A 22,447-nucleotide genomic window follows, 5' to 3' on the forward strand; every position below is an offset into this window, starting at 1 on the left:
AAAATTAAAAGAAAAGTATCTGGAATTGCTTTATTTGTTTTCTTATTCAAGTGAAAAATAATAATATAGCAAATCTTAAATATAAAACTTTACTATAAAGATAGAGGCATTATTATATTTTTTCTGACATTAATGACATTAATGCTTATAATTTTTCACTTTAAAATACATGTTTATCTAAGTTTCCTTCTATTCTGAGCTTACTAAAATTTTCCAAGAGGAATAGATATCGAATGTAATAAACACTGGTTTTCTGGGTTGGCATCCATCAAAGTTATCATGCAGTGATTTCTTTATGAAGAATCAGCCATGTCCCTGATGTTAAAAATATAAATCAATAATGTTTAATAATTTCTCCCTCATTTTTTATAAAACTTAAAGCCCATTTATCTTGTTCTGGTATTAGGTTTAAAAAAAATCCAAATTTTCCCATTATTATATATCAATCTTGGCCAAAATTTGCTAAGAAAGTTAAAATATGACCTTGATCATTATTCATTTCCACAGTGTTCACTATTTCTAAAGATGTCCTTTGACTTTATGAATTTATGGGTAGGTAGTACAGGATAAAACATTAATTTCTTTCCTCATCAGCAGTTTAAAGACATGAAGACAATAATAATAGTAAGAGTATAATACTAATCATGATTTATGGAGACCTTACAATTTATTCACTCATTCAACAAATATTTACTGAGCACATTTTATGTATTGGGATGGAAAGCGTTATGGTAACAGCAGGTACTCACTTCTCATGAAGTGACTATGAATCATAAATCTTGAGTTCTGATGTACTCATGCTCACATAATCTCAAACACATACATCCAGGCCTTATTCTTACATTTCTCAACAGTCAAGATGCAAGAGGACTAGTGGTGAAGGATGAACTCTTATGATAAACCTAGAGTTTTAAGGCAACTTTCACCTAAATCCATCTCCAGTTTCTCAAGTGTCAGATTTAACAGGTCAGATAAACTAGTGTTGTTAAATATGGTGCAATTTAGGACTGGGGACCTCAGAGCAGAATTGGACATGACTGAGCAACTGCTGCCATGCAATTAAAAGACGCTTGCTCCTGGGAAGAAAAGTTATGACCAACCTAGAGAGCATATTAAAAAACAGAGACATTACTTTGCCAACAAAGGTGTGTCTAGTCAAGGCTATGGTTTTTCCAGTAGTCATGTATGGATATGAGAGTTGGACTATAAAGAAAGCTGAGCGCCGAAGAATTGATGCTTTTGAACTGTGGTGTTGGAGAAGACTCTTGAGAGTCCCTTGGCCTGAAGGAGATCTAACCCATCCATCCTAAAGGAAATCAGTCCTAAATATTCATTGAAAGGACTGATGCTGAAGCTGAAACTCCAATACTTTGGCCACCTAATGTGAAGAACTGACTCATTTGAAAAGACCCTGATGCTGGGAGGGATTGGGGGCAGGAGGAGAAGGGGATGACAGAGGATGAGATGGTTGGATGGCATCACCAACTCGATGGACATGAGTTTGAGTAAACTCTGGGAGTTGGTGATGGACTGGGAGGCCCTTTGTGCTGCAGTCCATGGGGTCACAAAGAATCGGACACGACCGAGCAGCTGAACTGAACTAAACTGAACTGAGCAACTGAGCACAAGCCAATAGATTAGTATGGAATTCCTAGGTGAGATAAAAGCACTAAAACAATGCCCCTTTGGTTTTTATATAGAAATAACATTTAGAAAAAAAATTTAATATTTCTTGGATCTAGGGAACATAGTCCAAAGGGACATAAAATAAGATAAAATTTCCTAAGCGATAGGTTCCATCATTAACAGATGTACAAATTCTTTTCTACTTCAGAACAGATGTACCTTTTTATATAAATATTTTAAACTGTTTATCATCAGAAACAACTGCTACAAATAGGTTTCCTAGCTATGTGTGACTAGGCAATTGAGTTTATTAGTCTCAGAAAACTGTCAAATTCAGGTCTAATCTTTCATGTCAGTTTTTTTTTTTTTTTCTTCTCAGGTTAAATACTGTATTTTTTGAGTTCATATTTTTACTATTATAAATTTATATAATAAATAAAATGGCAAAACTTTAAAATTGCTTCATAAACTACATGGGAGTAACCACTGAAGTGTGTGTGCGTGTTTTGTCAGTCATGTCCGACTCTTTGCGACCCCATGAACTGTGACCTGCCAGGCTCCTCTGTCCACGTGATTCTCCAGGCAAGAATACTAGAGTGGATTGCTGTTTCCTTCTCCAGGGGATCTTCCCCACCCAGGGATTGAACCCGGGTCTCCTGCATTGCTGGCAGAGGCTTTACCGTCTGAGCTACTAGGGAAGGCCAACTACTGAAGGCCTAAAGGTGTAGTTTAGGTGACTGAGTGAAGGTTCTCAGGCAACACTTGATGGGAATTTCAAAAAAATGCGTATTTCTACTGCTGAAGTTTGATATCATTTTGCTGTTTCATAGAACACCCATCTATTTTACTGGTCAATCTCTTTAATAGTCTCAGGGAAAACTTCTCAAATGACTTTTCTGTGAAGGAATTTGCATGAGAATGTTCTTATTTTACCATCAACACTGTAATTTTATCATATGTAAACAGTTTCAACTCACATTCTCCATGAACAAATTTCTTCATCTAACTCTCAATAAAATACACTATCATGATAATTCCTATATCGTTACAAATTTATATTGGACCAATAAGTATTCAAGAGTATTCAAAATATTTTTAACCAAAAATTATCATTCTGAAATGAATTTAATGAATAATCATGGCTAATGCAATCTTGGTACACCATTAAAAAAAATTCCTTTCTATGCACTTTTATTTTTAAAAAATTCAAGATTATCTGATATTAAAAAGAGAGCACTGGATGATTTTGGGGTATGTAACATGTATATATATTTGTGTGAAGATAAAAATTTAACCTTAAAAAATTTGATGCTAAAAATGGATATCTCATATTAATCTCATATAGTTTTGATGGCATGGTACCCTAATTTGAGAAACACAGCTATAAACATTTAGGTTTTTTTTTTCTCACTATGTTCTTTCAACTAATCCAAAGACACTACAGTTAAAGCACATCCATATTATTTGAGATTATCAGTTTCCTATGTAGTTTTTTTCCCCACCTAATTTTGTTTAGAGTCCTGGGAAGAGCACCTATTATGCAAGAAATCAGTTTTGTTCTCTTTAAACTCACTTATCAGTTCCACCTGTAATCTCAAGAAAGTCAGTTAGCTTTCAGGAGACTTAATTGTTACCATCTAGAAATATAATTGCGGAGATAAGGCGATGGCATCCCACTCCAGAACTCTGGCCTGGAAAATCCCATGGACAGAGGAGCCTGGTAGGCTGCAGTCCATGGGGTCACGAAGAGTCGGACACGACTGAGCGACTTCACTTTCACTTTTCACTTTCATGCATTGGAGAAGGAAATGGAAACCCACTCCAGTGTTCTTGCCTGGAGAATCCCAGGGATGGGGGAGCCTGGTGGGCTGCCGTCTATGGGGTCGCACAGAGTCGGACACGACTGAAGTGACTTAGCAGCAGCAGCAGCAGCAGCAGAAATATAGTTGATGACTAAACCATGCCATCCCCTGGACTATTGACAGAATCAAATGAAGTAACATATAAAGTTATTAGAAATAGAATGTGTATGTGCTAAGTAGCTTCAGTCTTATCTGACTCTTTGCGACCCCATGGACTTAGCCTGCCAGGCTCCTCTGTCCATGGGATTCTCCAGAAAGAATACTGGAGTGGGTTGCCATGCCCTCCTCCAGGGGATCTTCCCTACCCAGTGATCGAACCTGTATCTCTTATGTCTCCTGCATTGGCAGGCAGGTTCTTTACCACTAGTGCCACCTGGGAAGCCTTATAAATTTTATTTACCACAGCTTACTACTAAATAAGTAAAAAAAAAAAAAAAAGAATATATATATGAGCCCAAAAGGCAGTAAACTAGTAAGATAGATACAAGGGAAAAACAAATATACAGATTTACGGTTCTGTGGAAACTGACTTATGGCAGACTCTTGAAATCCTACAAAAGAGATGTTAGATAGGGATTAAAATAAGAGGCAACTTTAGAGTTTCTCATCTTTTTCTCTTTTATCCTTCCTCATAGTTTAGAACTTGGCTATAAGAATGAAAACCTGCTCTCCTCCAAGTCCAATCTTCAAATTTTCAGAATTCATCTACAAGGTCAGCAAGTGTTAGGCAAAATTTCATCAAAAGCACTCAATTGCATACAAACAAGAATTCCAGGCTCCATGGCTTTTAATACAATAAGTAATTCTTATATTTTCTTATGGAGGCTTCTTACAAAATTTAGCCAAATTAGAGCAAATGGAGTTAAAAAAAATAGGGAAATATAGATGGACTGCTGCTGCTGCTGCTGCTAAGTCGCTTCAGTCGTGTCCGACTCTGTGCGACCCCATAGACAGCAGCCCACCAAGCTCCCCCATCCCTGGGATTCTCCAGGCAAGAACACTGGAGTGGGTTTCCATTTCCTTCTCCAATGCATGAAAGTGAAAAGTGAAAGTGAAGTCGCTCAGTCGTGTTCAACTCTTAGCAACCCCATGGACTGCAGCCTAGCAGGCTCCTCCGTCCATGGGATTTTCTAGGCAAGAGTACTGGAGTGGGGTGCCATCATCTTCTCTGATAGATGGACTAGTCTTATGTATAAGTACTATGCCAGCAAAATGGCATTCCAGGTTTTGATCCCCATCTTCCCCTAAAAGCCAGCTTTTTTTTTTTTTTTGGATTTATTGTAAAAGCTATCATATGTGTGTCTTCAGTCACTCAGGCATATCCTGTTCTTTTTGACCCCTTGGGCTGTAGCCCTCCAGGCTCTTCTGTCCATGGGATATTCCAGGCAAGAATACTGGAGTGGGTTCCATTTCCTACTCCAGGGGATTTTTCCTGACTCAGAAATCAAACCTGAGTCTCCAGCATTGGCAGGCTGATTCTTTACCACTGTGCCACTTGGGAAGCTCCTCTAAAAGCTGTCCTATCTGCAATTAAAAACTAGCAGTTTTAAAAATCAATTTCGTTCAGATTAGTTCTTACAATTACATTTTTTTTAATGGAAGACCTTTTTTGGAAAATGCCAGTTTAATTTACATTTCCCTTTGAATGTGCTGTCCTAATTTAAGGAAAGTTGGAGGTCATAACTGTTAGTTCCTCTAACTCCTGTTTTTTTATTTGGTTTTTCTTGGGAGCATTCATTTCTGAAGGTATCAACAGTTAAGCTAAGGCAAAAGAAAACTTTGACCCATGTTTGTGGAATTCAGCAATCCATGAGATGACACCTGGTGTGAAGAGCTGACTCATTGGAAAAGACCCTGATGCTGGCAAAGATTGAAAGCAGGAGGAGAAGGGGACAACTGAGGATGAGATGGTTGGATGGCATCACCAACTCACTAGACATGAGTTTGAGCAAACTCTGGAAGATAGTGAAGGACAGGGAAGTATGGCGTGCTGCAGTCCATGGTCACAGGGAGTTGGACATGACTGAGCAACTGAACAATAAGATGACAATTTGCAAAGTCCTAAAAAAATAAAATAAAAAAATTTTAATGATAAAAGAGCCCAGGGATCTGCATTCCTGTCCCATACTCTGTTTCTCAGTTTTGAGGAGAAACCAGGTAGAAAGCCATTGAACTATGTTTTGAAACATTTGAGCATGAGGAATCTTGTCTCATCTTACTAGGTTAGGTGTGCAAGCTCAGTTGTGTTAGTCTCTTTACAACCCCATGAACTGTAGCCCACCAGGCTCCTCTGTCCATGGAATTCTCTAGGTAAGAATACTGGAGTGGGTGCCATTTCCTACTCCAGGGCATCTTCCCAACTTGGGGATTAAACCTGCATCTCCTGCATTAGCAGGTGGATTCTCATCACTGGTGCCACCTGGGAAAATGAAAAATAAACAAGAAGGAATGCTGGGGACACTGGGGATTTCTGGCACCATGTCTGCATACTTTGTCAGCTAAGGGACTCTGACTCCTGTGTTTGTGATGTGAGGCCTGGGAGCACTCTTTTGGAATGTCATCAACATTTTCAGCAGCTTCATGCTTGTACTTCTTGGGACAGTCATTGTGCCTGTACTACCCAATGACCCCTCATTATTAAGATTGTTCCTTCTAGAGCCCAGAGTTCAGAGAACAAGCTCCAGGCTGTTCTCTGTGAAGGGGTGGCCCATGGTGAGAACAAGAATGGACAACCGAATCCATGATGGCTTTGCATGAAGGACCCTGTCCAGTAGCAATAAAGGCCACTAGTTAAGTCAATTAGACGGTCTCTCTCTGGAGTTTATATGAGAGAATACTGGCCAATAGGCAAAGAGAAGTAGTATTTGCTAGGTAGAGATAAGCAGAAGAGAAGACCTTCATTTTCAATAGAAACTGGCCAGGCATATCTGTTTCTGGAGTTTGTTAGGTGACTGTGTGAGTCCACATAAACTCTTCTCCCCAAAGATACCAGATAGAATCTAGTTCTTGCTATCAAAATATCCCACTGATGCAAATAAGTGGGTATTTTGAAGTCTGGGGTTCTGTTTTGCTTCAAGCTGCCTACAGTTTTAGCTGAAGAGCAGGAGATCTTATACTTACTAAACCAAAGAATCTGCGTGGCAGGCCAAATGGATTATCTGGGAAGACATGGAAAATGTCTTCTCATATTTCTGGTGGAGGAAATAGGTAAAGTGAAAAGCAGGATCTGCATTTAGGAGGGAAGGTAGGCCGGGAAATTTATGCTTGATGATCCCGGTCTGGCCTGTGAAATAGGTTGCCTGTTTCTAAAGGACAGCTCGCCTGAGGTTTGAGAGTGACTGAAAATTCTGAAACAACCCATTTGGATGGCACTTTAATGGATGGTTGCCTTTGTTGCCTAGCAGTGGGCTCGGCAGAGATATTACATGAGAGTATCAATTTGCAGGGACTGAGTTGTGATACTTTGCTGATTCTATTCAGCAGAATGTTCGCAGCTGTAAGGGGAGTAAAACAAAAAATAGTAAGGGAAGCAGAGAGAGGAGTTGGCAATGAGGTAAAAAACCTTTGTGGCCAGTAAACCAATTTTATTTTCATTTTTCTCTAAATGCTATTCATTGTAATATGATTTTTTAATGTCACACATCCTCTGAAGCTCTTGTGATCATTTCTTAACCTAGAATGTGAATACCCAAGAGTGAAGCAGGATTCTGTATTGTTCATGAATAGAGTACTCCCTGAGAGACACGGGAAAAGCCATTTATTTCTTTCAAGTCTCGAAGAGGGTCAAGAGGGGCAACCTCTTAATGCTAATACTGTAGTCAGGATGCGGGCACTTAAGGTACCCACACATGCTGTGTCTCAGATGGCTTAGTCCTCATTCATGACCCAGATCTCTGAGTTTAGTAGTGGTGGTGGGAGAGGGTTGATTTTCATTTTAGTTTTATCTGTATTTTAGTAGAGATATCAGAATAAAAAGTGGCATAAAATACTTCTAGCTTGTTAGAACAAAGAGAACAAGGGGTTTAAATATACCAGGGCTCTCATAAGTATACCCAAGTTAATGACACTCATTGAGGCCCCAAGAGCATTGCTGGATCCATTACTGAACTTGGTTTTCTTTTTGGTAAATTATGTGCTCTATCATCGACACTTCAATTTTTTTCCTTAAGTTTTGACATTCATATAATTTCAGAAAACATAGCTTAAGATAATATTATTTATCCAGACAAGTAAACGAGCACACAGAAGTTTTTAAGGCTTCCTATTGTTTTCAATTCACCACCCTGTTTTTATAAATTCACTCTATATGTTAAGCATTAACAGAAGACTATTGTACAATTTCCTTTAAAATTTTAAATGTATAAATAATAGAGAGTTTAAGTAACTTCTTAACTGGTAAAGACACATAGTAACATTCAATTCAAGGCTTCTTGAACCTTGATAATAGGTTCCTCAAAGTGCTGGATGGAAAGTGTGACAGGAAAGACCCTAAACATTTGATCTACAGATAATGACCAAGGAACTTACAGGAGAGTTGAAAAGATAATCTTAAAGCATATTAAATCACATGTAAAAAATAAAGGTACATAATTGAGATTTTAGGACAAAAGATACTACTGAGACAGGCTCTTAGAAATTAATGGGAGCGTGAGTCTCCTGGAGATTTCTCTGAGAAGAAAAGTAGAAAAAAATACAGGTTCAAGGCATCTGGTAACGTGCCAAAAGTGGGAAGGCAGGAGGTATTCTTGGCATCTGTAATCAAGTTATCCCATTGGGATCTCCCAGGCCAACCACTGTATCAGCGTGTGTGTGTACTTTAGTCATGTCCGACTCTCTGTGACCCCATGGACTGTAGTCCGCCAGGCTCCTCTGTCCATGGGATTTTCCAGGCGAGAATAGTGGAGTGGGTTGCCATTCCCTTCTCCACAGGCTCTTTTCAACCCAGTCAAACTGCCATTTCTGATATCTCTTGCATGGCCAGGTGGGTTCTTTACCACTAGCACCACCATCCTGAACCAAACACTTGGGGGACACCAGATGGTGGCACAGTACAGAGCTAGAATAATAATTCTGGGAAGGCCCTCGGTCTGCCAAGGCTCGGGGTATTCAGGAATGAAGATAGGTGCCCAGGAAAGGTTACAGTATCATCCTGCAGCCAGCATGGGCTCCGAAGAACCTCAAAAAACTGTGATCTGAATTATGAAGCAGCACAACTCCAGTGGCCCTCACATGCGAGGGGAACATCTGAGCACAGTAGAACTTAAAACCCCACACTACGGGGCATGAGCCCCTGGATTTGAATCATGGCTTTGTCTCCTGTTGGCTGTATCCTTTGTCAAATCATTTTCTTTCTCTGGGGTCCCAATTTCCTGATCTAAAAATGTAGAGAAAAGTGATACTGCCTCATAGACTTGTCATGATGATTAAACAAGTTACTGTATGAAAAGTACTTAGAACAAGGTTTGACATGTAAGAAGCACTGTATTAAATATTGGCCATTATTATATGAATTTTATACACGATGTTTCATGTTAAAATTGTATTTTCTTTGAAGATAAACTTTTTGATATATTTTAAGGGACTAGAGCTTGTTTCACATTCAGATACTTTTGGAATTGGAAATAAGTCCTCTGTTTACTTGGGAGAAACTGATTAAATCAACCAGCAGATTAACTTAGGTGATATACTAAATAGTATATAATTCAGTAATAAATTAGGCATATCATGAAATAGTACACGTTCTGTAGAGTTATAGAAGACTAGTCTGTATTAAAATAATCTGAAGAGGCTTTGTGGATGACGTCCAGAGTCTCAAGAGATGGATAGGAGTAAAAGTTAGATCAGACACCCTCCTCTTTTCTAGTAATTTTATGACTCTTAGGGAGCCATTTTTGATGAGGCTGTACACACAAGTTAAAAAGACAAAGCAGGAATGAATACATGCATGCTCAGTGGTATCCGACTCTTTGTGACTCCATGGACTGTAGCCCACCAGGCTCCTCTGTTCATGGGATTTCCCAGGCAATAGTACTGGAATGGGTGTCCATGCCCTCCTCCAGAGAATCTTGCTAACCCAGGGGAAGACTGAACTGGCATCTCCTCCATCTCTTGCATTGGTGGATTCTTTATCACTGAACCACCAGGGAAGACCTGCAGGACTGAAAGCATATTGCCAAACTGATCTACCATGACAAGAATTCATTTGGGAATAACAGATGTGGTGTGGATAAACCTCAATAAAGACAATCAAGTTATAAGGTCCTCAAAAGTAAGAGGTAGGAAATGGCGAGTCAAAGACAATTACTGAACAGAATAATAATGTGCTGTGGTTTAGATGACCAGATGCGTTTTAAGTCTCCCAAGGAGAACAAGTTCTTGACTATAAAGTTGTAGAAAAAACTTAATTAACCGAATGTACCACATAACATCTGAAAGTGAGAAAATTAGCCTGGCAGAGAGATGCAGGCAGATAATGAGATCTAACTCACTGCCAGAAATCTACTGGCTTCAGATCCACTTCCTTTGTTTGGTCAGGTCCTCTCAATGGGAAGGGGAGATGAGTCGACATAGGCAAGCTCTCCCATCTCTACAATTCCATCCCTCACAGATCTGAGTGTGCCAGATGAAGTTGGAGGATGTGGAGGGATGAGACTCTGGCAGACAAAGCTTATTTACCTTTTTTCTATGGTCTCATCCTGAAAGAACATTCTTCATCTAATATATAGTTTTTCCCTTTGTTCTAAATGGTAGCAGGCACTATCTGTGGACTGCAGCCTATAACTGCATTGTTCAAGCATGACACATAAAATGCAGGTTGGAGCACAATCATGTTTTCAATCTCCACCTTTTCTGGCCCTCTCTTCATTCCTCCCCTATCCTACCCTGTCTCACTGACATGCCAATCGTTGTGCCTGCCCTGCTGCAGCCCACTTTAAAGAAGGGCATCCAAGTCAGATCCTGATGGAATAGCCTGAGGGGACTATTTTTGGTACCAGGTGAACCTTGGATGGAGTTAACTGTAGCAAGGTCAGAAGCTTAAGTGAAAGGCTGATTCCTATTCATGAGGTCCCCAGACCTGCCCTCAACACAAATCTGGAAGGACCTTCCAGGCCTTGTGATAGACCTTCTGTTCTTCCTGAGGCAGGCAGTTAGCCAGTCCTTCCTTGGGATTTCTCATTAGTCCCTGCCCCCACTAATCGAGGCAACTTGAGAGCCCCTCATCCTTGAAACTGAGGATCTGAAACACCTCTTTAAGTCTTCAAGCTAGTGTCTTTTGCCACAGTCAACTGTCAACTAATATTTGTAGTTTTCTAAGTGGCACATAGAAGTGAACTCCTTATTGCCAAATTCAGACTTAAATTGAAGAAAGTGGGGGAAACCACTAAACCATTCAGGTATGACCCAAATAGAATCCGTTATGATTGTACAGTGGAAGTGAGAAATAGATTTAAGGGACTAGATCTGACAGAGTGCCTGATGACTATGGATGGAGGTTCATGACATTGTACAGGAGACAGTGATCAAGACCATCCCCAAGAAAAAGGAATGTAAAAAAGCAAAATGGCTGTCTGGGGAGACCATACAAATAGCTGTTGAAAGAAGAGAAGCAAAAAGCAAAGGAGAAAAGGAAAGATATACCCATTTGAATGCAGAGTTCCAAAGAATAGCAAGGAGAGATAAGAAAGCCTTCCTCAGTGATCAGTGCAAAGAAATAGAGGAAAACAACAGAATGGGAAAGACTACAGATTTCTTCAAGAAAATTAAAGCTACCAAGGGAACATTTCATGCAAAAATGGGCTCAATAAAGGACAGAAATGGTATGGACCTGACAGAAGCAGAAGAAATTAACAAGAGGTGGAAAGAATACACAGAACTGTACAAAAAAGATCTTCACTACCCAGTTAATCACGATGGTGTGATCACTCACCTAGAGTGAGACACCCTGGAATGTGAAGTCAAGTGAGCCTTAGGAAGCATCACTACAAACAAAGTTAATAGAGGTCTAGTGGAGGTGATGGAATTCCAGTTGAGCTATTTCAAATTCAAAAAGAAGATGCTGTGAAAGTACTTCAATCAATATGCCAGCAAATTTGGAAAACTCAGCAGTGGCCACAGGACTGGGAAAGGTCAGTTTTCATTCCAATTCCAAAGGCAATACCAAAGAATGCTCAAACTACCACACAATTGCACTCATCTCACATGCTAGTCAAGTAATGCTCAAAATTCTGCAAGCCAGACTTCAGCAATACATGAACCATGAACTTCCAGATGTTCAAGCTGGTTTTAGAAAAGGCAGAGGAACCAGAGATCAAATTGCCAGCATCCACTGGATCATTGAAAAAGCCAGAGAATTCCAGAAAAACATCTATTTCTGCTTTATTGACTATGCTAAAGCCTTTCACTGTGTGAGTCACAATAAACTGTGGAAAATTCTGAAAGAGATGGGAATACCAGACCACCTGACATGCCTCTTAAGAAACCTGTATGCAGGTCAGAAAGCAACAGTTAGAACTGGACATGGAACAACAGACTGGCTCCAAATAGGAAAAGGAGTACACGAAGGATGTATATTGTCACCCTGCTTATTTAACTTATATGCAGAGTACATCATGAGAAATGCTGGGCTGGAGGAAGCATAAGCTGGAATCAAGATTGCCAGGAGAAATATCAATAACCTCAGATATGCAGATGACACCACCCTTATAGCAGAAAGTGAAGAAGAACTAAAGAGCCTCTTGATGAAAGTGAAAGAGGAGAGTGAAAAAGTTGGCTTAAAACTCAGCATTCAGTCCCGGTCCCATCACTTCATGGCAAATAGATGGGGAAACAGTGGAAACAGTGGCTGACTTTATTTTTCTGGGCTCCAAAATCACTGCAGATGGTGACTGCAGCCATAAAATTAAAAGATGCTTACTCTTTGGAAGGAAAGTTATGACCAACCTAGACAGCATATTAAAAAGCAGAGACATTACTTTGCCAACAAAGGTCCATCTAGTCAAGTCTATGGTTTTTCCAGCAGTCATGTATGGATGTGAGAGTTGGACTATAAAGAAAGCTGAGCACCGAAGAATTGATGCTTTTGAACTGTGGTGTTGGAGAAGACTCTTGAGAGTCCCTTGGACTGCAAGGAGATCCAACCCGTCCATCCTAAAGGAAATCAGTCCTGGGTGTTCATTGGAAGGAATGATGTTGAAGCTGAAACTCCAATACTTTGGCCACCTGATGTAAAGAGCTGACTCACTGGAAGAGACCCTGATGCTGGGAAAGGTTGAGGGCAGGAGGAGAAGGTGACAACAGAGGATGAGATGGTTGGATGGTATCACCGACTCAATGGACATGAGTTTGGTTGGACTCCGGGAGTTGGTGATGGACAGGGAGGCCTGGCATGCTATGGACCATGGGGTTGCAAGAGTCGGACATGACTGAGCGACTGAACTGAATTGAACTGAAGTTTCACTAGTGGTGGAGAACCCGACTGCCAATGCTGGAGACATAAGAAATGTGGGTTCAATCCCTGGGTCTGGAAGATCCCCTGGAGGAGGGCATGGCAACCCACTCCAGTATTCTTGCCTGGAGAATCCCATGGACAGAGGAGCCAGGTGGGTGACAGTATATAGGGTTTCTAAGGGTTGGACATGACTAAAGCAACTCAGCATGCAAGTAGATATACACCATTGCTTCTTTCAGAGGTAATTTTACTATTAAAGGGCATTTCTGTTGTTGTTCAGTTACTCAGTCATATCTGACTCTGCAACCCCATGGATTGCAGCAGGTCAGGCCTCCCTGTCCTTCACTATCTCTTGGAGTTTGCTCAAACTCTTGTCCATTGAGTCGGTGATGCCATCGAACCATCTCATCCTCTTTTGTCCCCTTCTTCTCTTGCCTTCAATCCTTCCCAACATCGGGTCTTTTCCAATGAGCTGGCTCTTCACATTAGGTCGCCAAATTTTCGGGGCTTCAAATTCAGCATTAGTTCTTCCAATGAATATTCAGGGTTAAGACTGAAAAAACCAGACCTACATAAAGAATCACTAATGGTAGAATTTCAGAAACAAACCAAATAGCAGGAAGGTATATTTTTGACAGGGCCTCTGCCTGGAGTTCCTTAATCATATCATATAGTTTCCAATGTTGAATGCTGAAAAAAACCCTAGAGCATGGGATCAAAGTCTTAGCTTTGGGCCCTAGTCCTAGCTCTATTTCTTACTACTTCTTTAAATCATGGGCAAGCCCTTAATTCTTTGGATCTCAGTTTTCTGATTTGCATATTTATTGTCAGAATAAATAAATAAATAAACAATAAGGGCTCTTCTAGCTCTAATATTCTGTCATATTTCTACTATTCAACCACAAGAGCAGCCTATCCATTAAAGTTCATGAAACAGAGATTCCTTGCAAAAGTGAAATTCTCTGAGTGTTTAGAACATACATTCCCATGAACTCCCCCTAATCCCTTGGAATGGAGAGAGATTCTACAGTATACATTCTGGGAAAAGGAGAGAAAAATAATACCTGTGTGGGAAAGATTTTACTATCAGTGGTGGGAATGCAAACTAGTACAGCCACTGTGGAGAACAGTGTGGAGATTCCTTAAAAAACTGGAAATAGAACTGCCTTATGATCCAGCAATCCCACTGCTGGGCATACACACTGAGGAAACCAGAAGGGAAAGAGACACGTGTACCCCAATGTTCATCGCAGCACTGTTTATAATAGCCAGGACATGGAAGCAACCTAGATGTCCATCAGCAGATGAATGGATAAGGAAGCTGTGGTACATATATACACAATGGAGTATTACTCAGCCATTAAAAAGAATACATTTGAATCAGTTCTAATGAGGTGGATGAAACTGGAGCCTATTATACAGAGTGAAGTAAGCCAGAAAGAAAAACACCAATACAGTATACTAATGCATATATATGGAATTTAGAAAGATGGTAACAATAACCCTATGTACGAGACAGCAAAAGAGACACTGATGTATAGAACAGTCTTATGGACTCTGTTAGAGAGGGAGAGGGTGGGAAGATTTGGGAGAACGGCATTGAAACATGTATAATATCATGTAAGAAACGAGTTGCCAGTCCAGGTTCGATGCACGATACTGGATGCTTGGGGCTGGTGCACTGGGATGACCTAGAGGGATGGTATGGGGAGGGAGGAGGGAGGAGGGTTCAGGATGGGGAACACGTGTATACCTGTGGCAGATTCACTTCGATATTTGGCAAAACTAATACAATATTGTAAAGTTAAAAATAAAATAAAATTAAAAAAAATAAAATAAAAAGACAGAACATACATCCATTAAAAAAGTATAATTTGTGTTTACTAATTGCAAGTTGAAAATATTGGAACGATTAAAAATTAGACTCAAATAAGATTCAATATTGGGCTTCCCAGGAAGTTCAGTGGTAAAGGATCTCTCTGCCAATGCAGAGAATGCAGGAGATGCAGGTTTGATCCCTGGGTTGGGAAGAACCCTTGGAGGAGGAAATGGCAACCCACTCCAGTGTTCTTTCCAAGAAAATCTCATGGACAGAGGAGACTGGTGGGCTATACAGTCCATGGGATTACAGAGTTGGACACGACAGAGTGACTGAATATACACACAAGACTCAATATTAAGAAATTACAGGAAAGAGCACTGTATTTCTCTACATAAAATGTTTACTAGGGTAATGATTACAGCTAATGTTTATGGAGCATCTAAAATCTGCTAGCACTTTTTCTATCCTTTCAAAAATTAAAGTTCAGAAGATTTTTGTATTATAAAATGAACCACCCCCTTGACAGATTTGAAATCTAACTGATAATCAGCATATTGTGCCCAGACTCTTATCTTCTTGTTCACTAGTGCTTTCCCAGACAGGCTTAATAAAAGCTAGATTAACAACAGAAGATAGTCACCAAATATTCCAACATTTGTATTGTCTTAGAGATGAAAGTAGTGAGTCCATATTCCATCATAAATCTTTTTCCAAATTGTTTTTCAGGACATAGTTCAAGTAGAACAACCAATTTATTTCTGTCAGCTCTCTGACCTCTTTACTGAGTAATGTGTTACATGTAGAGGCTGGTTAGCAAACAATAGCTTTTGCTACAGAAACGCTGACTAAGGCCTCCTGCTCGACAGTCTGCATTGCTGCTTTTCTGTCCCTGTGGAAAAGACACAAGCTTGTTGTGGAAATGACAGCTTTATACCCATGACTGTTCACCCTAAGATCATCACAAATGTCAGATGTGTCTGTACACAAGAATACATGCACACTCATACATTCACAGCTAGTCTTACTTGGTAAAATGACTTGTTGCTTCCAGGTCTGTATCTTGTGGACGAAGATTATTATACACATATTTCAGGTCTTGGATTCCGCTTAGCTCGGGCAATCCTGCATGTAACATCTTAGCAAAACAAAAACACACAAACAAAACAAACAAAAAAATCTCAATAAATGTAAATAAAATCTCCATTCTTGTCTTCTGTAGAAGAGGCATGTTCAGCAAAAGAAAACAGAAATAATAAGAGCTCTAGTGTCCGAATTTCTGGATCCATGATTTAAAATCTAAATGATCTGGAATTTTCTCCTTTTTAAAGTGGATGTAAAAATACCCAACATGTTCTGGGAGAATCAACTAGTAATGATTAAGAAAGAGCTATACATATAAATTATAACACAAAAATTATATCACAATATCTATTTTTAAGAAGAAAAACTTAATCCCTCCAAACATGTAAGTGAAGCATCCAGGTCAAATGGTGTGTAAGGAAAGAAAAAAACTCATCTTTCTGTTGCTTAATCTTATGCCCCATTCCTTTGCTTTTTAATCTTGTGTTCTTTCATGAATCAATGACTCTTACTATAAGAACATATTTTTCCCTAGTTAAGTGGTGACTGAATTTATTAAAAAATATTAAAACAATGAAACAAAGATTAAACCATACAAAGTTTCAGGTATTTTTTTGCCAAACTTTGGGAAAATGCTCTGTTTAAATTATAGTGCATATTGAAGGGGTAATACTCTCTTTAGTTATAGGCAAACATCTTAGAAAAAAAATAGATCTTTGAGATAAATGTGAGCTCTGAGAAAAAAAGAATGTCATCAGTATCTCATGACTAAAATAAATTACTTCCTGCTCTGGAATAGAGGAAGGGAAGTTAAGAACAGTTGTGGGAAGTTAAGAACAATGCTGTTGATCCTAAAAATAAAGAAAAGACTGAAGAACTTCCTGAAGGTCCAGTGGTTAAGGCGTTGCCTTCCAGTGAAGGGGGTGCAGGTTTGATCCCTGGTTAGGAAGATAATTGGAGAAGGCAATGGCACCCCACTCCAGTACTTTTTTTTTTTTTTTTTTCCCACTCCAGTACTCTTGCCTGGAAAATCCCATGGATGGAGAAGCCTGGTAGGCTGCAGTCCATGGGGTCGCTAAGAGTCAGACACAATTGAGCATCTTCACTTTCACGCATTGGAGAAGGAAATGGCAACCCACTCCAGTGTTCTTGCCTGGAGAATCCCAGGGACGAGGAGCCTGGTGGGCTGCCGTCTATGGGGTTGCACAGAGTCGGACACGACTGAAGTGACTTAGCAGCAGCAGCAGTAGGAAGATAATATCCCATATGCCTTGTGGCCACAATACTAAAGCATAAAACAGGAACAATACTGTAACACATTCAATAAAGACTTTAAAAAGGGTCCACATTAAAAAAAAAATCTAAAAAAAAAAAAAAGAATAAACTGAGTGTGGCTATGGAGGATGGCTGAAGTTGTGACTGACTTGATGAAGTTCAAGTGGAAAAAAATGGATTTGAAACTATTTTCCCTTCCTACTCTTTACACATAGGCTGAGGGACCAGCATAAATAGCTGGACAGAGGAGAGCAAGGTATCTTCCATTTGTTCACAGACAGAGATCCAAGACAGATTTCAGGAACACTGGGTATCCTGTGGGTGAGTGACAAGAGATGGGGCTGGAAAGGCTAAGAATGTGGGATGTTTTAGCAATAGGAAATATTCTGTATGCTATGCTATGCTATGCTAAGTCACTTCAGTCATGTCCGACTCTGTGTGACCCCATAGACGGCAGCCACCAGGCTCCCCCGTCCCTGGGATTCTCCAGGCAAGAACACTGGAGTGGGTTGCCATTTCCTTCTCCAATGCATGAAAGTGAAAACTGAAAGCGAAGTCATTCAGTCATGTCTGACTCTTAGCGACCCCATGGACTGCAGCCTACCAGGCTCCTCCATCCATGGGATTTTCCAGGCAAGAATACTGGAGTGGGGTGCCATTGCCTTTTCCAAAATATTCTGTACTTTATCCTAAAGGCAAAGAAAGCTCCTTTCATGTTTATATATGAGTATAAAAAGAATGAATTGTGTTTGAGAAAGATCATCATGGTTACATGTGAAAAATAAAGTGGGGCCAAATAAGAGGCTAGATTGGAGACTGCTGAGGAATGAAGAAAAGCTACTAGAGTTTAATTATACCTGCTGCTGCTACTGCTGCTAAGTCGCTTCAGTCGTGTCCGACTCTGTGCGACCCCATAGACAGCAGCCCACCAGGCTCCCCCGTCCCTAGGATTCTCCAGGCAAGAATACTGGAGTGGGCCGCCATTTCCTTCTCCAATGCGTGAAAGTGAAAAGTGAAAGAAGTCGCTCAGTCATGTGCGACTCTTAGCGACCTCATGGATTGCAGCCTACCAGGCTCCTCCATCCATGGGATTTTCCAGGCAAGAGTACTGGAGTGGGGTTCCATTGCCTTCTCCGTTAAATATACCTAGGGGATAGAATTGAGAAAACTGGGTGGTTGACTGGATATATTTGGCAGACTGGGTGGGGCCTAAAGCATAAATACAGATTTGGGGGTTATTAGCATACAGATATTGGAGAAGGAAATGGCAACCCATTCCAGTGTTCTTGCCTGGACAATCCCAGGGACGGGGGAGCCTGGTGGGCTACCGTCTATGGGGTCGCACAGAATCAGACATGACTGAAGCAACTTAGCAGCAGCAGCAGCAGCAGCAGCAGCAGCATACAGATAGTAATTGAAACCATGGGAATGGATTAGGTTGTCCTGGGAAGTTGTTAGCTGTCTTTCCCTGTGGATGACCGAGCATCTTAAATTCATGATATCTAAAGTTGAGCAAATTTTCTTCTATAACTCTCCCTCCTGCTTCTTATTTCATATTTCACTGCCACCATTGTCCAAATAACAAGAAGTGAACGTGTTAGTCACTCAGTCGAGTCTCTTTGTGACTCCAAGGACTGTAGCCCATCAGGCTCCTCTGTCCATGGCATTCTCCAGGAAAGAATACTGGAGTGGGAAGCCATTCCGCTCTCCAGGGGATCTTCCTGACCCAGAGCTCAAACCCAGGTCTCCCACATTGCAGGAAGATTCTTTACTGTCTGAGACACCAGGGAAGCCCATAGTAACAAGAAATTCATATCTTGTTTGAGTTTCTCTTCTTCCTGATTCCCAATGACAATCCTCCATTGCAATTATTGTTCCAGCTCAGCTCCCCATCTTCATTTGCTTAGATAACTTGAATAGCTTTTTTTTCTGGCTCTTCAATCCTTATCTAATTACATAATTTCTAAGTTATCTGTCTAAAATCCAAGCTACATGGATTTTAGTATGATGGTACTTCCTTTATCAAAAACAAAGACACTCCTCGGTTCTCAGATGGCTATATCTCAGGTGGCTATATAAGTCCAAAATTTTCATCCTGGTCATAAATGACTCTTAATCTAACTGTGATATAACACTTCAACCTTGCTGTCTACATAGGCCTCCACCTGTGCCACAGACTGGGTGTACTTGGTCACCTCCATTTCTAACACATGTCATGCCCATGGTCTTTAAGCCTTCACACATACTTATGATTTTTTTTTCAGTTAGGATTCCTTTCCTCTCTTCCCTTGTCTGTTGAAATTCTTTTTGAAGGCTCATGTCAAATAATTCTTCCTCCTTGAAAGCACCACAGATGCTCTTGATAAGATTTCTTAATTTGCTTTCTTTGTACAGTAATCCTATATTGGCTACAGCTCTTTCAAAGAACTTATTGCTGCCTAGCTTTAACTATGTTTTGTTTGAGTGTATGTTTGTCACATTAGATTTTAAGTTCTTTGAGAATAGAAATTAAGTTTTTAGTCCATGTTGAATTGTCTATATTGCATAACATGGTGCTTTGTAGTTAGAACTTAATGAATGTCTGAATTAATGAATGCATGAGTGAATGAAAAAATATCTGACCCTGTGAGGCATTGAAAGCCTACAGATAGAACTTCAGTCCCAACTAATAAACTTAAAATCAACCATAGGGAGATACATTGCAGAGCAACTAAAACCTAGATTAGGTTCTATCAGTTCTGTACTTAAGAGTTCCAGAGACATGTGTGCACTTATTGTGCCAGTGTCCCCCTTTAACACACTATGACTGACTGTTTGCTATGAACACCTAAAGCTGAATTCCTTTCTAGTTTCTCTGAATATTCTGCTTTCACACATGCTCCTTTAGGACTATGTCAAACATTTCCTTGGGAAGTAGACCTTATACTTACCCTTCCCACACACACACACACACACACACACACACACACACACACACACACACCACCAGTGGTCTGCCAAGTATAGATGACTTCAGATCCAAATTCTCTCCCTTTCATGTGGCTGATTAAAGGAAGCAAGTGCTAACTTTGCCCCTGTTGATGGGCTTAATACCTTAGAAAGACGGCTTTTAGTGTTGCAACTCTGCACGTGAGAGTAAGGACGGTCTCAAACGTGGGTGCACTTAGCCAGGTCTGTTCACTGGCCCACAGAGATGTGGTTCAAGTGCCTGCCAGCTTAGATTACATGGGTCAAAACTGTAGGGCTTCCCCGGTGGGCTCAGTGGTAAAGAATCTGCCTACAATGCAGAAGATGTGGGTTAGATTGCAGGGTTGGGAAGATCTACTGGAGCAAGAAATGGCAACCCACTCCAGTATTCTTGCCTGGGAAATCCCATGGAAAGAGGAACCTGGCAGGCTAAAGTTCACGGGGCCACAAGAATTGGACATGACTTAGTGACTAAATCATCAAAAATAACCTTAATTGGGGCAATAAGAAAGAGAAAGGGTGGCTAGTACAGATAAACAGATAAGTTCCTTCTTAAAACATGGGAACATTAAAATTTTTTTTTTAATTCTGTTTTTCTCTTACTGAGTCCAAATCTGTCTTGATAGTTATGCTTCAGAAAGCAGACACACTTTGCCACCACGTAGAGAAGTTAGAAAGATTTCTGCTGGGAAATATTGGATATAAAAATGGGTGTGATAAACATTTTAAACTGGGTGAATGGTCCCTATGTTCTTTGGGAGCCTTCCATAATGACTGCTATTGATTTTTTAATAAGAGAAAAGCTGATGAAATACAGGCTTTTATGTTAGTGAATCCAGCCAGCAACACTCTTGGGTCTCTACAGATGTTTTGCTTTTAAGCAAGATGGGAATTTCATGGATTATTTTTCCCCAGCTTTTCCCAGGAGTAAACAAAAAGGACTGTGAATATCTGGAAATGGGCTGTTCTCTACCAAGGATGAGCAATGAACTCCACAGCAGACACCAAATGTTTGTGTCTTATAATCCTTTGTTATTGACCATTCATGGAGGGCAGAATTTATGACTCATGTCAAGTACTTCTCAAGTCGTAACTAGGTTATGGCACAGTAGATTAAGTTCTTTTTGAGTAAGTTAACACAGAAAGAGTCATTTGAGAGAGAGTTGAGGGAAATATAGATTATACACAGAGGTAGAAAGTAACCCAAAAGGAGTCCATGTGTAGGCCAGAATTGGAATGGAAAAAAAAAATAGCTTGGGGTGAAGAGAATGGGATTGATATGTACACACTACTATATATAAAATAGCAAAGGGAACTCTACCTAATACTCTGTGGTGACCTAGACAGGAAGGAAATCCAAAAAAGAGCGAAAAGTCAGTGTTAGTCGTTCAGTTGTGTCCAACTCTTTGCAACCCCATGGACTGCAGCCCACTAGGTTCCTCTGTCCATGAGATTCTCCAGGCAAGAATATTGGAGTGAGTTCTATTCCCTTCCCCAGGGATCTTTTTGACCCAGGGATCGAACCCCAGTCTCCCACATTGCAGGCACATTCTTTACCATTTGAGCCACCAGAGACGCCCACTAAAAATGTCAACAGAGTGTATATATGTATATAGATAGCCGATTCACTTTGCTATACGGCAGAAGCCAATACAACATTGTGAATCAACTATACTACAATTAAGAAACAAACAAAAAATCCCCAGAGGTTGGCACTGGTACTGCAGTTCTTCTGACAAAGGATACTTCTTTTTCCAATAGACTATAAACTCCATGGGGACAGAAATTCTGTTCATCCCTTTACAGATATATCTCCAGAGCCTAGCACAGTGACATAGATGCAGCCAATATTCAACAAATATTTGTTGAGTGATAGAATAGATAACTAAATGCTGTAAAACAATCTTCTGTAAATTTAAATTTGGTCTTTATTTTATAAGAAGCTCTACCAGAGAAGATATGGTCTTGAAACCTTTACTGATGCTTTATTTACCTACAGAACCCCATAAGAAAGAAATGTGAAGAGCAGAGAATCAAGAGGTAAGTAATCAGAAACAGAGATATAACATTGCTGTTTTACACATGTGTGTGGGGTCACAAAAGAGCCGGAGACGACTTAGTGACTAAATAACAACTACGTTCATTTGTCTAATTGGTCTGTTTCCCAGGTGGGACTCAGTGGTAAAGAATCAGCCTGCCAATGCAGGAGACATGGGTTTGATCCTTGGGTCAGGAAGATCCCCTGGAGCAGGAAATGGAAACCCACTCCAGTATTCTTCCCTGTAAAATTCCATGAACAAAGGAGCCTGGCACCAGGGCTACCGTCCATGGGGTCACAGAGTTGAACACGACTGAGCACACATGCAC

General features: G+C 40.2%; 1 protein-coding gene across 9 annotated transcripts in view; it reads right to left on the reverse strand.

Annotated features, from left to right (window-relative positions):
* Positions 1-22,447, reverse strand: part of PIK3C2G (phosphatidylinositol-4-phosphate 3-kinase catalytic subunit type 2 gamma) — a 651,449-nt gene that overhangs the window by 104,504 nt on the left and 524,498 nt on the right. For all 9 annotated transcript variants that reach the window (XM_086401881.1, XM_086401878.1, XM_086401882.1 and 6 more), the window contains one exon: positions 15,784-15,893. In XM_086401881.1, coding sequence (XP_086258007.1) covers positions 15,784-15,893 — 110 coding nt within the window. The remainder of the gene's footprint in view (positions 1-15,783; positions 15,894-22,447) is intronic.

Source organism: Bos grunniens, chromosome 5 (genome assembly GCF_055505025.1).
Source record: "Bos grunniens cultivar Pamir isolate PY7600 chromosome 5, Bosgru_T2T1.0, whole genome shotgun sequence".
In the NCBI taxonomy this organism is placed as follows: Eukaryota; Metazoa; Chordata; class Mammalia; order Artiodactyla; family Bovidae; genus Bos; species Bos grunniens.